At 42.2% G+C, this 15,846-nt stretch overlaps 1 protein-coding gene across 1 annotated transcript; it reads right to left on the minus strand.

Moving 5' to 3' along the window:
* Positions 1-201: 201 nt before the first annotated feature.
* On the minus strand, positions 202-1,425 carry CCER1 (coiled-coil glutamate-rich protein 1). Its single transcript, XM_006889528.1, has one exon. It carries the CDS (start codon positions 1,423-1,425, stop codon positions 202-204), a length of 1,224 nt encoding a protein of 407 aa, XP_006889590.1.
* Positions 1,426-15,846: the final 14,421 nt, after the last annotated feature.

Consider the following 15,846-nt stretch of genomic DNA (forward strand, 5'->3'; position numbering starts at 1 on the left):
ATTTGAATTAAAATAAAAACCCTTCCACCATCTACAGGTATACACAAAACACACCAATGTTAAAATATTTTATAATGGCCAAAGAAGTTTACGTTTGTTTATTAATGGAATTCACTTTTGAATCTGTTTTTAATAAATGGCTAATCAATTTTTCTCTCCGTAAATTAATTCCATCCCATTTCTCAGTCCCTTTCTGGATATCTAAAAGTTGATGTCCTGCACCATGAAGAGAGCTTCCTGTGACACTTCAAAATTAATGTCTTTGGGACTGAAATAATTGCAGCCTATAAAGTTCTCTCTCTCTTCTTCAGAACCAACCAGGGTGGATAAAGGCAAATGGTTCTCTTCCTCTCTCTGCACATCCTCTTTGTCTCCTCTCTTCTCCTCTGCCTTTTCTTCCTCCAGTTCCTCTTTCTCATAGTTAGTTTCTCCGACCACCTCTTCACCCTCTCCATCCTCCTCCTCCTCCTCTTCACCCTCTCCATCCTCATCCTCGTCTTCTTCACCCTCTCCATCCTGGCCCTCCTCCTCTTCATCCTCCTCCTCGCTCTCCTCCTCACACTCTTCCTCTCTCGCATTCCTCTTTGCTTCCTCTTCTGCCACCTGCTGCGAGGCGGGACACTGGGTTTGCGCCTGAGGGGCCGGACTGAAGACCACAGAATGCTCCTGCATGAAGCTGTTTAAAATTTCCTGCAGCTCCGCGTCTTCCTCGCAGCCGCTGGGCGGAGCATCGTCTCCCGAGCCGGCCTCCGGGAAGGCCTCGCCCGGAGCCGGAGCCTGCTGCGCCCGCAGCGCCGCCTGCTGACGCTCCAGCTTCTCCTGCTGCCGCATGTCCTCGTAGATCTGGTTCATGATGAACTGCGTGGTGTTCCGCGGCGCTCGCATGCCAGGCGCCCGCCACCCGTACAGGTTGACCGGACGCAGGAGCATGCGCAGATCCACCGGCGGGTTCCTCGGGAAGGAGCGGCGAGGGAAGCGGCGCAGGCCGCGGCTCCTGCGACCCCAGCGCCTCTTCCGGCCATAGGGCCTTGCCCAGGCTGGAGTCTGGGGGCCTCCCCAACAAGAACAGCAACAAAGGCAGAGGGGGTGCAGTCCGTACACCCGGATCATTTGCACCTGTCCTGGAGCACTCCAGCAGGCGGCTGGGGGCGGGTGCCACCGCCCGCCCCAGCGCCCCCAGTGGGAATACACAGTCCAGTAGGGACATAGAGGTGGTTGGAACCAATGGCCCGGGCCCTGTTGTTGCTTAGGGTGCTTCCTGGGGGGCTCATACACGGCTTTGGGGGCATAGCGGTGCCTCCTTTTGTAAATCGGGGCGCTATGACGCCTTTGGTGACATGAATACCTGGTGCGTACTGGGGCTGAGGATGTGAAGCCGCCACCCAGGTTAAGAGGGTCCTCCCTTTGGTCCAGAGTCTGGGTCATGGATCGGAGAGGCCTGAGAGGTCTGAACAGTGATGTTCTAGAAGCTGCGGTCAAGTTGGGCCAGATCAGGTGGTCTGGAGAGCTTGGGTCACCGTGTCTCTTCACAGCGCCACGCGCCTGAGGCCAGGATCACCCTCTTTTTTTTTTTTTTTCCCCCCCAGGTAGCCCTTCTCTTCACTGCTCTTTGGCCGAAATCTGCTGTCTTTCGCACCTGGGTTGTGCCCAGGTGGAATGGATGTGTGTGGGGCTAGGTAAGGATGGTGGGGGAAGGTACTGATGGGCGACACGCAGTGAGACCCGCTCCCAGATCCCACTCACCCCCGCCTCTGCGGAGGCACGGGCTGGGGACTAGGGAGGCAGGGGTTGCGCGTTACCTTGGGGCTCCCTCTTAACCCAGGTGCTTCACCTTGGCCGTCCTAGCTGGCCTGAGGTGGTGCGGCCACTCTCAGGGCCTTTAAATACCGGCTGGGGACCTGCGTGCCCACCGCGTCTTTGGTTGCCTTGGGCAACAGCCAATGGGCGTAGAGGTCATTCCGCATCTGTCTGGAGGCGTGGTTCTGCCCAGAACCGAGAGCTGGTGAATGTTCTTAGGAGCCTTGTGACACAGGTTTTAAAGGGGCGAAATAGGGGAGTTGACGCTGCTCAACTCGGGCAACGCTTGAGCCTGCTTCTTTGAAATTTACTAGACTGAATAGCCTAGTAGTAAAAAGCTGCGCTGCAATTCCAAAGGTACCAAGTTCGAAATCGGCAGCTGCTTTGAAGGAGAAAGATGAGCAGTGTCCTCCTGTGCAATTTACTGCCTCTGAAAACCTTCTAGAGGGTCAACTGTGGGTCGGTTCGGACTCGAAGTAGCACGACAACTGGCTAGCTTGAAGAGAATGTCCTTTAACTAAACCAATAATGTTGGGGAGACGGACTTGGGTATTGACGTCTTACACCCTTAAATGACTTGACTAAATATAAAAAAGCTTCTAGAGTTGAAAAACCTAGGCTTCATTCCTTAATATGATGACCCAGGACCCTGTTTTATCTTCTAGGAATTGCAGTTAAATATAAATAACACAGGGATGGGGAATGAGTACTGCTTATGGCACACCTATGGGCGCCTGGCAAGCACTCTTTCCCAGTGTTCTGTGATCTAGTTACTGCCACTACACAGATCTGGAAATTGGGAAGATAATTTGCCCTAAGATGTGGATGGGACTAATAAAATTCAGAATTAGCATCTAAAAGTATACCTGCTTGAACAAAATCCTAATTTTTATGGACTTTTCTGTACTGCCCCCACTGTAAGCAGAGGTCTTATAGATGAGTAAATGAGATGCATATGGGAAGCACTTGGCAAACTATTATCCCATGCTAATATATCACCATTGGGCTAATTGGCAGGGCCCTGATAGATGGGGAAGAGATTGAGGTTTTTAGCAATTACAGCTTGCTTGGCTCCACAAAAAGCACTCTTAACACCAGCAGTCAGGAAATCACAGATTGCACTGGGAAAATCTGCTGTCAGGGACCTCTCCAGAGTACTGAAAAACAACGATATCAGTCTAGAGACTAAGGTGCACCTAATCCAGGCCATTGTCTTCACAATTGCTTGTTATGTTTCAGAGAGTTGGGCAATGACTAAGAATGGCAGAAGAAGAACTGATGGCTTTGAATTTCGCTGCTGGAGAAGAGTCTTAACCCTACGATGAATATGCCAAGAAAACAAATAATTCAATCTTGGAGAGGATGAAACCAAGTTTCCTCCTTGGAGGCTAGAATTTTGAAGGTCCATCTCATATACTTTGGGCACATGGCCAGAAGAAACTAGATGTTGGAGACGGACGTCATGTTTGGAAGGGTGGAGAGACAGCACTAGAGAGAAAGATCCCAGATGAGATGGATGGATACAGTGACTGAGACAATGGATGTTGGTGTGTCACAATTAGTGAGAATGGCTCAGGATAGAACAGGATTCAGAGCTGTTATACATAGGGTTGCTATGAGTCGCAGGCAGCTTGACACATATAACAACAACACTACCTGCCAATCAAATGAACAATATAAGTATTGGTGGGAGCTATGGTCATCTGTGGGTAAGGAGTTGCAATGCTGACTCAAAGACAGGCAAATCTAATCCACCAGCTACTCTGAAGGAGAAAGATGAGAAATCTCCACCCATATGATGTATAGCCTCTAAGAACAAGAGAACAGATTATGTCTTGGAGAGGGTAGAGCTGGAGTGCTCTTTGAAGGCAAGTATGATGAGGCTTTGCCTTACATACTTTGGGCATGTTGCTAGGAGGTGATGCTTGGAAGGGTGGAGGGTCGGCAAAAGAGAGGAAGACCCTCAGCGAGGTGGATTGACATGGTGACTGCTACAATGGGATCTTGTGTGTCTGGAAGTGTGAGGATGGCACAGGATAGAACAGGGTTCAAGTCTTTTGTTTCTAGGATTGCTATTAGTATACTCGTCTTGACAGCACATAACAACAACAAACCTCGCTGGACTCTCAGCTGTGAATAAGTTCCTGTCCGTAGGCATGTTATAATGTTATAACCAAGATATATACCACAAGTTTGTTCTTGAGAGTACAAATAATCCATGATTTTTTTCTGTATCTTCACTGCCCATATCCACTGGGAGCCCTTATATTATCATCATTTAAAAATAGAAATAATAATAGGTAGGCATAGTTTGACTTACACTCATAGTTAACCTCTATGAGCCTCCATCACATTATGTCCCTCCTCCATAGCTTAACCACTGGCAGCTGCAGTGGATAAGATTAGCTCAGTTGCCAACCCAGAGGTCTTGACTGTTCAAACCATATCTATCAGCTGTTCAAGGTGAGGAAGATTTATCAGTCTGCTTCCACAAATATTAAAAAAAAAGGAAAGAGAAAAAAAGTAGCCAAACCCAATGTCATCAAGTTGATTGAGACTCATAGTGGCCCTATAGGACAGAGTAGGACCGCCTCATGGTTGGAAACCTTTAGGAAGCTGACTTCATTGTCTTTCTCATGTAGAGCAGCTAGCGGATTAGAACTTATAACCTTTCCATGAACAGTTGAATTCTTCAACCACTATATCCTTGGGAACTCTGTGGGGATAGTCCCATTCCGTAGATTTGCTCAGACTTGGAATCTATTGGACAGCATAAAATAACAATCCATTGTAAAAATTTTATAAGCAAAGGAATACAGAAAACACTCAACTGTTAACTCTCATCATTACAACAAACTAAGGATCTTTTAAAAATACAATACAGCATATGTAAAGATACCTAACTCTGCAACTGACACATATAGGTAGGCCCTCCTGTGTCCTTTCCTTGTTCCATGTTGTAGAAATATCAAGGAAGTCCTAGCAGGTTTAATCCTAGAGACAGCTTTTCTACAATAAACTCTTGTTACTTTCCTATGGTGAGAGGGATTTTGCAAAAAGAGATGCTTCCTGTTGGGAGCCCAAGTCTGTACAAAGAGGCAAAATGTCCCCAAAGCTTGCAAAAGTCATTTATTCATGCCTAGTTGAAAATTGAGACCAGTGTGGGTATTCTTGGACCAGGACTTCAGCCACTTGGTACATGTAAATTTCACAGGCTTCATTCAGTTTCATGTGCTCTGGGGTTTGCTGAAGACAAGACCGCTTGACTCAAAGCACATAGTACTGACACTTTAAGCTATAGGTATCTCCTTTCGTGATTTTAGATGTGGAGTCATATCTGGCTGTTACCTTCTTCCTGCTCTGCGTTTGGTTCTGCTATGTCAAAATAGAATGGTGATAGACTAGGCTTCTTTTTCTCAGGACTTATGTGGCAGAAGGTACAGGCATTTTGATGGCAAAAGCTTTTGAAATAACCTCATCACTGTAGAGAAAGTCTCAACAGTTTCTTCTTGGTTTTAGAATAATGATTAACTCACCTGGTGGCCTGAAATAACATTTGTCTGATTCTGGCCATAGTCTTTCTGATCATTTGTTACACATTTGAGAGCTGGACAATGAATAGGGATGACAGAAGAGCAATTGATGCCTTTGAGCTGTGGTGATGGGGAAGAACACTGAACATCCCATGGACAGCCAAAAGAACAAAACACATCTTGGAGAGGGTACAGCCAGAGTGTTCTTTGGAGGCAAGGGTGGTGAGGCTTTCCCCCACATACTTTGGGCATGTTACTAGGAAAGGCTATTTCTTGGAGAGGGTCATGATGCTCGGAAAGGTAGGGGATTGTTGAAGAAGACGAAGACTCTCAGCCAGGTGGATTGACACAGTGACTGCCGCAATGAGCTCTAATATGTCAGGAAGTGTGAAGAAGGCACAGGATAGGACAGAGATTAGATATTTTGGCCATAGAGTCAGTAAGACTCATACTAGACTCAACGGCACATAACAACAACCACTTCATTTGGTGTCCTAAGAAGTTGTGCTGCGATCTCAAAGGCACACAGTTTGAATCCACCAGCTGCCCTGTGGGAGAAGGATGGGCAGTGTCCTCCTGTGTGATTTACTGCCTCTGAAAACCCACTGGAGAGTCAGCTATTAGTTCTGACTCAACAGCATACAACATTTTACTGATCATTAAGGACACTTTTTTGATGCCTAAGTAATATTGCTTTTATAAACATTTTACCTGGTGAGAGACATCATCATGGATTGGATCTTGTCCCTCCAAAATCCATGTCAACTTGATTGCTCCCTGCTTCTCCTTGGTTTGGCGGGTATGCAATTATGCCACTTGGAGGTTAATGCAATGAAGTCACAATTCCCATGATGTAACTTGATCTGGTCAGCCTATCAGCTGTAAGGGGATTAGAGTGAGATGGTATCCCCCAACTTAAGTCTCATCTCTTACCTGATATGAGGGGAATTTCTTTGGCGTGTGGCCTAAATCACTTATTTTACAAGAGAAAGGAGAAAGAAGAGAGAAGAAAGCAGAGAGAAAGGACCTCCTATGATCAGGAACAAAGAGCAGGAGGTAGAACATGTCCTCTGTAACAAGAAAAGCTCTGGACCTGAAGGATGATTAATCACAGGGGGATCATCTGGCAACAATAAATGGAAAAGGAATAGCAGAGGGAATTAGGAGTAGATTGATGAAGTTATATGCCCTTGAGTTGGAACCTACTCAGAGGTAACCCTCTAGTAGCTTTTCAGAGGCTGTAAATCACTTTGGAGATGTCCCATCTTTCTTCCCCAGAGCACTGGTGAATATGAAATACCTACCTTTGGGTTCACAGTACAGATATTTACCATTTAACCACCAGGGCTCCCTAAACAGTGCATTTATGCATTGTCATTAATCAGTTATATTTAATTTTATGAGTAAAATGTCTGTGAATGATGAATACCCAGTGTGATTTGTAAACTTTCTCTCAATTAAAATTAAAAGAAAATAAGGGAAAAAATTAAGAGATAGAAAGCTTTCCTCTGTACTTAACATCTTGTTTGGAATTTTAGTATCCTAAAACATTAAGTCTAGCACAACTCATAGCAACCCTATGAACAAAAGGCCTGAACTTTCTGTAACTATTGTCACTTATCAAAGTTCATAGAGTTTCCAAAGGCATGTTGTTTAGGTAGTGGATGCCACTCAACACCCATGGTACTAGCAGTCAGAAAATCAGGAGGTGTATTGTACTGGGCAAGTCCACTATCAAGGACCTCTGCAGAATGCTAAAGAACAGTTATGTCAGTTGGAAACCAAGATGCACCTAATGCAGGCCATGCTATGCACTAGCGAGCTGGACAAAAGAAGCATTTATACTTTTGAGTTGTGTGCTGAGGAAGAGTACTGAATATCCCACAGACTGCTGAGAGAACATACAGATATGTCTTAGGGGGAAAATGCAGCCAGAGTGCTCCTTGGGAGGCAAAGATGGCAAGGCTTCATCTTTCCTAGTTTGGACATGTAGATGGGCAAGGTTCTTCCTTGGAAAGGGACATTATGCTTGGAAAGATGAATGCAAAGAAAGGATAGGAAGACCCCCAATGAGAAAGACTGATGTGGTGACTTCAGCAATGGGCTTGATTGTTTCAGAGATGATGAGGATGGCACCAGGTAGGGCAGAGTTCAGGTTGGCTGTGCATGGGGTCACATCACAATGATTTGTATTATGACCCATTATGTGGTCATACACATGACAGCCCGTAACAACAACAAACTGTGAGAATAGATTTCAATTTCTTAAAGTCATCCACTCATGGCATTTCTATTATTGAGCAGTATTTGATAAATTTCACATTTATGTGTCTTTTACATTTATTATCCCTACTAAGAGAAATGAAGGGAGCTGTGGTGGCTTGGTGGTAAGGATTTAAGCCACCATCAGAAAGCCAACCGGTTCAAATACAGTTGTTTCACAGGAGAAAGATGCACAATCTCCTCTGGTAAAATATGTTATTGTTGTTGTTACGTGCCATCTAGTCATTTGTGACTCATAGTGACCCTATGTACAAGAGCCCTAAACGCCGTTTTATCCTTTGCCAACCTCGCTGTCTCAAACACATTCATTCCCACCACTCCACTCACAGAATTGATCCATCTCATTGAGGGACTGCCTCTCCTGCACCGTCCCTCCACTCTCCCAAACATGATATCCCTCTCCAAGGACCAGTTCCTCCTTGCAACATGCCCGAAGTATGTCAGATGAAGCTTCAGAATCCTTGACTCCAGGGAACATTCTGGCTTCACCCTCTCCAGGACAAACCTGTTTGTTCTCCTAGCAGTCCATGGTATATTCAACACTCTTCTCCACACCACAACTCAAAGGCATCAATTCTCTCTCTATCATCCCTATTCACTGTCCAACTCTCTGATGCATAGCACGTAACTGCAAAGACTATAGCCTGGATAAGGCGCACTTAGTCTCCAGCCTGACGTCGTTGCACTTCAGTACTCTTGAGAGGCCCCTTACAGCTGAATTTCCCAATGCAATTCGTCTCCTGATTTCCTGGCTTCTGTTACCAAGAATGTTGACTGTGGAGCCAAGTAAACTAAAACTCTTAACTATCTCAATCTCTTCACCATCCATCTTGATGCTGCCAGTTGGCCCAGTGGTGAGAATCTGTTTTCTTGATGTTGAGCTTCAATCCATATTGAAGACTGCAGTCCTTGACCTTCTGCAGCAAGCGCTTCTGGTCCTCCTTAGTTTCAGCAAGCAGGGTTGTGTCATCTGCATAACGCAGGTTGTTGATGATTCTTCCACCAATCCTGATGCCACATTCCTCCTCGTATAGCCCAGTGTCTCAGATGATCTGTTCTGCATACAGATTGAAAAGGTATGGAGACAAAATACATCCCTGACGGACCTCTTTCTTGATTTTGAACCATCCAGTGTCTCCCTGATCTGTTCTAACGACTGCCTCTTGGTCCAAGAACAGGTTTTGCATTAGCACAATCAAATATTCTGGGATTCCCATTCTTCTCAGAGTCAGCCATAGCTTGCTGTGATCCACACAGTCAAAAGCCTTTGCATAGTCAATGAAGCACAGATAGGCATTCTTCTGATATTCTCTGCTTTCTGCCAAGGTCCATCTAACATTAGCTATAATATCCCTAGTAGTCTCTGAAAATTGATTAGAGCTATGAGTCAGTCCTACTCAATCAACACATAACAACAAGATGAGTTATGGGAGCTTTGGTGACTGGTCTGCAGGCAGTTATACTTGCTAACTCAGAAAACAAGCTTCTCTGGTGCTTGGAATGCATGATAAAAGAAAAAAAAAACAAGATGGAGAATCTCCCGAGCAGTTTATAGCTACAGAAACCCAAGAGAAAATGAGTTGAGTCAGTTGCAACTCAATTACAGTAATGGAGTGACATAAACTCAGCATTGTCCTTTTGAGCTGTGGTGTTGGAGTACTGAATATCCCATGGACCGTCAAAAGAACAAATAGATATGTGTGGAGAAGGTGCAGCCAGGGTGCCTCTTGAAAAGAAGAATGGTGACGCTTTATCTCTCATACTTTAGGCATGTTGCTAAGACAGTCTATTCCTTGGAGACAGACTGCCTAGGAGAGGAAGACCCTTAACCAGATGGATTGACACACTGACTGCAGCAATGAGCTCAAGTATGTCACAGATTGTAAAAATGGCACAGGATAGGACAGAGTTCAGATCTGTTGTTCATAAGGTCTCTATGAGTCATACTCAATTCAGTGGCACCTAACAACAATTGTTATTTATGCTGTCTACTTAGAAGAATCAATGAGTTATAGTGCATATTTTTAACTCTTTCCATAGGTTGGTAGTATCAATTCTTCTACTACTAAATCACTCAAGATTACCACTTACCACTTCTATGTGTCATATAGAATATTCATATCTTCAAATAAGGGAATTTTAAAGATGTATTTTCATGTGTTTTTCTTTTCTTTAGTTATCTACATCTAACAAAATTAAATATCCTGACCTAAGATGAAAAATATAACAGCCTTATCATGTTACAATAGTTTTCATTTCTGTGTAACATATTATCCAGAACTTAGTAGTAACTTAAAACACAACACAATTTGTCATCTGTTTTCAGGTGTGGGGAGTTCCAAATATTTAATTGAGTCCTTCTGCTAAGGCTCTCACTATGTTGCAATTAATGAATCAACAAGATTGGGTTCTTATCTGAAGGCTAACGTTAGGAAAAATCACTTCCCAAGATCATGTGTGTAATTGATGGAATGAGTTTTGTTGTGGCCACATGACTGAGGGCCCCAGATTCCTTCTGCTGCTGATTGGAGGCCACCTTCAGGCATTGCAGGAGAATTAGGGTCCTAGAGACCAAAGGCAATTCTCAGAGGCTCCTTTGCCCCATAAATGACCTCAACATACCCCTTCCCGTTATTAAGCTTGTTGGTGTATGTGACATCAAGTCGGAGCTGACTCCTAGCTGACCCTCCAGTGGGTTTCCAGAAACATTAAATTGCACAGGAGGAGATTGCCCATCTTTCTCACACAGAGCAGCTGGTAGATTTGGACCACACGCCTTCAGGTTGACAGTGCAACTCCTTACTACTAAGCTACTAGATCTATCAAGGAGAATAACTCCAGTGCATGACACTAATGTGTCAAATGTGGTAATGGTTACCCATGGCAGACAGTGTTTGGTGGAGCTCCCCGATTAAAACAAGCTTGGTAGCATGAGTGGCACCCACTTCTGTAAACAGCTTGCCTCTGGAAAACCTATGAACCTGGAGAAAGGATGAAAGTCTCGCGAGTGTTGATGATTTTCGTTCTTAGGGTTGCTATGAGTCACCCACGACTCAAGGGCACTTAAAAACAACTACATGAGAATGAGGCTGACATCGGGGTGGGGGTAAGACTGAGGAAAACTGGATAAATTATGTTTACTGCATTGAAGTCTATGAGGGAGAGAATAGTTTAAAAGTATTATATTTTAGGACATTATGTTTATTATAAGAGTACGGAATGAGGTTTGCATAGTGGATTATATTTGGGGTGGGGGTGGGGTTCGAGGGTGTGCAGGAGGGGATTGTGTACCAATGAAAGAGTTTTTCTTTTGCTTTTCAAGGACAGGAGCAAACGGGGGGCGGGGGCGGGGAGAAAAGTGCAACAATTAATGAATGGAATTCCAAAATCTCTGTAGATCTTCATTGAAATGAAAAAGAAATTAATTTAAAAAAAAAACCAAATAACTACATGCTAGCAAGATGTGTGTGTGTGTCTATACATTTATATGTGCATATATATGGCTTTAATTAAATCTATACAACATACAGGGAGTTCTGGTGGCCTAGTGGCAAGAAGCTGCACTGGAATCCCAAAGGCACATGGTTTGAGGCCACCATCAGCTCTGCAGAAGTATGGGTAATCTCCTCCCCTGTGATCAATTGCCTTTGAAAATCCACCAGATGGTCATCTATAGGTCGGTTCCAACTCTATAATACACAACATATAACATATGCAATTATATAGAGCATAAATAAGAAGTATTAATATCTCAACATCTTCCCACAATTTTTTATTCGCTTTGGTTTTATATTGGTTTGTTTACAAAGTTGTTATACATTGCATTTCACACTTCTTCATTTGTATTATGTTTCATATGATCATTCCCATGCACTATATTTTTTCAAATAATCACCATTGGACCTTGTCCAACATTATCCTGTCTTTTTACCTGCATCTTTCCCATTTCCTTCACCCTCTCACTCTACCTCCATCTTCACGTTTTACTGAATACAAGCAAGTCACAGATTTCACTAGAACACAGCAAGTAAATTTGATAGGGAAAAATGTTCATTAACTGGTTCCAATTGCACTTAGGGAATTTTAATGATATTATTGGGATTTTGAAATTTCAGTAAGTGCTATATCAATGGCAGCAAAATAAGTTTATGCCATTCCTTTTCTTTCCAAGTTAACAACAAAATGTCACACATTTTGGTGATAACTTGAAAAAAAAAATGCACTACACTCTTAGTGTTCTTTTTGTGCATTTTGAAGAGGATGAATTTCAACACTTGATGGCAGTATTAGTCCACTGAATTTTCAATCAACAAGCATTCCTAAACACAAAACAAAGAAGCAGATATTTTATTTTCTCATTTTATGGAGAACACTTTTATAGCTATTAAGATTGCTGATATTTTAGTGCATATATATATATATATATACACACATGCATATATATAAATAAATTATATTTCAATGTTTTTAAATTACTTTAAAAACAAATTTCAGGTACTTAAACTTATGAATAAAATTTTACAGGGATACATTGCTTATACATGGTATATTTGGGAAGAAAAACAGTATTTACATTTCTTTTTACCCAATACAGTGCGACAGAAATAAAAAATAATATATTAATAGAGCGCATGCACTCCCCCAAATTTATCTTTTTTCAGATAGAAAAGCTCCATGTACAGTACATTTGAAAGGCTGATGTCACTTAACGTCAATTAGTGATTAAACAGACAAAATACAATTTATTAAACTTTTGGCTTTTGAAAATTAAGGTAAAATGTTTCAAAATTCTCCTTGCTTTCTCCAGATAATTTGGGAAGTTATGGGATTATTGTTGTTGTTGCTAGGTACTATCAAGTTGATTATGACTCATAGAGACATTAGGAAAAGCATATCTGAACTTTGACCTATCCTGCACCGTTCTCATAATCTTTGTAATACTCAAGCACATTGAGACACACTGTGTATGAGTTGTCATGGGTCAAGGACTAATACTAATGGTCTACTAGATTGGCTCCTCATAGAGCAGCTTCTTCAGTCTATATGCTTCTTCAATCTATATGCTGAGCAAGATATCTGAGAGTCTGGACTCTATGAGGAAGAGTGTGGCATCAGGATTGAAGGGAGACTCATCAATAACCTGCAGTGTGCAGATGACACAACCTTGTTTGCTGAAAGTGAGGAGACTTGAAGCACTTGTTTCAGAAGATCTATGGATGGCATCTTGATGTTAGGAAAACAAAAATTCTTAGCATTGGATCAATAGGAAGTGTCATGATGTATGGAGAGGAGATTGAAACTATCAACAGCTTCATCTTGCTTGAATCCACAATTAATACATTTGGAACCAGCAGTCAGAAAATTAAGAGACACGTTGGACTGGGTAAATCTGAAGTTAGGGACTCCTCCAATTTATTGAGGAGTAATCATGTTAGTTTGAGGACTAAGGTGCTTCTGATTCAGGCCATTATCTTTCCAATTACATGTTATACATCTGAGAGCTGTGCAGTGATTAAGGATAACAGGAAAAGAACTGAGATCTTTGAGCTGTGGTGTTGAAGAAGAGCACTGACATCCCTTGGTCGGCCAAGAGAACAAACAGATAATGTCTTGGAGAGTGTGAAGCTGGAGTGCTCTTTGGAGCCCAGAATGATGAGGCTTAACCTTACATACTTGGAATATGTTGCTAGGGCATGCTATTCCTTGGAGAAGGACATGATGCTTCAAAGGGTGGAGGGCTGGTGAAGGAGAGGAAGACGCTCAACTAGGCGAATTGACATGGTGACTACTGCAATGCGCTCTTTGTGTGCCAGAAACTGTGAGGATGGTGCAGGATAGAACAGGGTTCAGATCTTTTGTTCATAGGGTTGCAATGAGTTGTACTAGATTCAACGGCACCTAACAACAACTGGGTGGACATATATTCATGGGTTTCTTCAACTCATACATATCTCAGAAATGATCCTTAGATAGCTGATCCACCAGTGGGTTTTCAGAGGCTTCAAATAGCATAGGAGAAGATTGTCCAACTTTCTCAGATGGAGCCAGTGGTTAATGGATGCAAAAGACCAAAGAAGTGCCACCTTCAGGTTAGCAGGACAATTCCCTAAAACTAGGCCACCAGCAGTGCTAACGAGGTATTACTAGCCATCAACTTTTGAAATCCATGCTAATCTCATAGTAACTTTGAGTTTCATCTCCTCTAGTGCAATTTTACAGCCTCTGAAAACCCATTGGAGGATCAGCTATGAGTCAATTCTGCCTCAACACAAGACAGTAAGTTGTGTGTAGAGCCCAACATATTAGTTCATCATGTTTAGAAAGTAAAAGCTGTACTTGGTCATGATTTGATAGCAATTGTTATTAATGGGAAAAAATTGCATGTAAATAATCTATGAATGTAATCTGTCTTGGAGTAATATATCTTGTGTGTGTATAGGTATCTTCTTAGCAGATAAATAACTTGCTATATTTATAACAAAAAGGTAAATATGTGGCAGGTGAACAGTAAAAATAAATCATTGAATTATATTTAAGCAAGAGTAAAATTTAGAGCTTTTAATTAGGAATGTAAGGTGGAACAAAATTTGCTTTATAATGGCAGTGGACTGACAAGGCTATGAGGCAAAGACATTCCACGTCATTTATAGCGTCTGAGGTCACTAATGTTGTTCTGAGGTGTTGCTGAATTGAGTACAATCCATCATGACCCTATGAACAGCCTGAAGCATGTCCTATCCTGTGCCATCTTCACACTTCCCAACACTTTAGCGGTCATTAATACTGTCCCTAAAATGAGACTTTTTATTTTTATTCTCATAGGCCCATGGCCAGGCTTTATGACCATGTAGCTATAAAGAAAGTTATAATCTACCTTGGGGCCTTACTTTTGGCCAACCCCCTCAGAGCATCTTGAATTTTCTCTTTCCATTGCCTTTTGATCGTATGTTGTTTCATAAAAATCTTCTGTGTCAACCTATTCTTTTTGGTACAGTGACTTCATGTACTCCATCTTCTTTTGGTGCTCCCTGCATCATTCAATATTCTGCACACAGCATCTGCTTCTTGAGGTCTGAATTTGTTCTTTGGTTTCTTCAGCTAGTGAAATACTGAGTGCATCCCTTGAAATTTTCTGACTCATTTCATTAGAATACTTTGTTTGGGGGAGCTACCCCTTAAAATCTTCTTTTCAGCTCCTTAAATTTCCAATGATTTCCTTTTGATTTGATTCCTTGGAATCCTAGTGCAATATTTAGAATCTCTTCTGATAATGTATCTTGGTTTTTCCTTCCTCCTCTGTAATGACCTTTGTACTCTTGTTGGATAATATTCTTGATATCCTCCCATAGCTAGTCTAGTCTTCACTAGTGTTCAAGGCCTCAACTCTGTTCTTGAAATGGTTTCTAAATTCAGAAAGGATAAGCTCAAGGACAAATTCTAGTTCTTGTGAATTTGTTCCAATTTTCTTTGTTGTTGATGATTGTCGTTGAGTCGAGCCTGACTCATAGCAACCCTGTGAACAAAAGACCTGAGCCTTTCTATAACTATAGTTGTTCCTCAAAGTGCATAGTTTTCAGAGGCACGTTCTCTAGAAAGTGGATTAGATTCAGTTCTAACAGACGTGAGTAGTTGATAGTCGCTCCACAATTAGCACCTGGCCTAGTTTTCACAACTAATATTGTTTCCCTCCAGTGATTCATTGAACAGATGTAATCAGTCTAATTTTGTATAGTCTGTCAGGTGAGTTCCATTTGTATAGTTGCATTGTTTTTATTATAAAATGTATTTGCAATGAATGAATCATTGATTGTACAAAATTATATCATTCTAACTCTAGCCTCATTTCTATTACAAAGTCTGTACTTTTTTACTAGCCGTAGTGGTGGCATCCAATTCCTAAACAACTTGCCTCTGGAAATTCTATCAGCTTTGATAAATGTTGATAGTTGTAGAGTGGCGTCAGGCCTTTTGTTCATAGTGTTGCTATGAGTCGTGCTCAACCCAAAGAAAATCCACAACAACAACAACTAGAAATACTAGCTGGTTTAGAAAAGGATGTAGCACTAGAGACATCACTGCTAATATCAGACCTTGGCTGAATGCAAAGAATACTAGAAAAATGTCTGTTTAATTGACTATGCAAAGATTGACTATGTGGATCACAACAAATTGTGCTAACATTGAGAAGTATAGAAATTCTAGAACACTCAGTGCTCATGGGAAACCAGAAAGC

Source organism: Elephantulus edwardii, unplaced genomic scaffold, assembly GCF_000299155.1.
Source record: "Elephantulus edwardii isolate Elephantulus edwardi_28Jun2011 unplaced genomic scaffold, EleEdw1.0 scaffold00078, whole genome shotgun sequence".
NCBI classification, from domain to species: domain Eukaryota; kingdom Metazoa; phylum Chordata; class Mammalia; order Macroscelidea; family Macroscelididae; genus Elephantulus; species Elephantulus edwardii.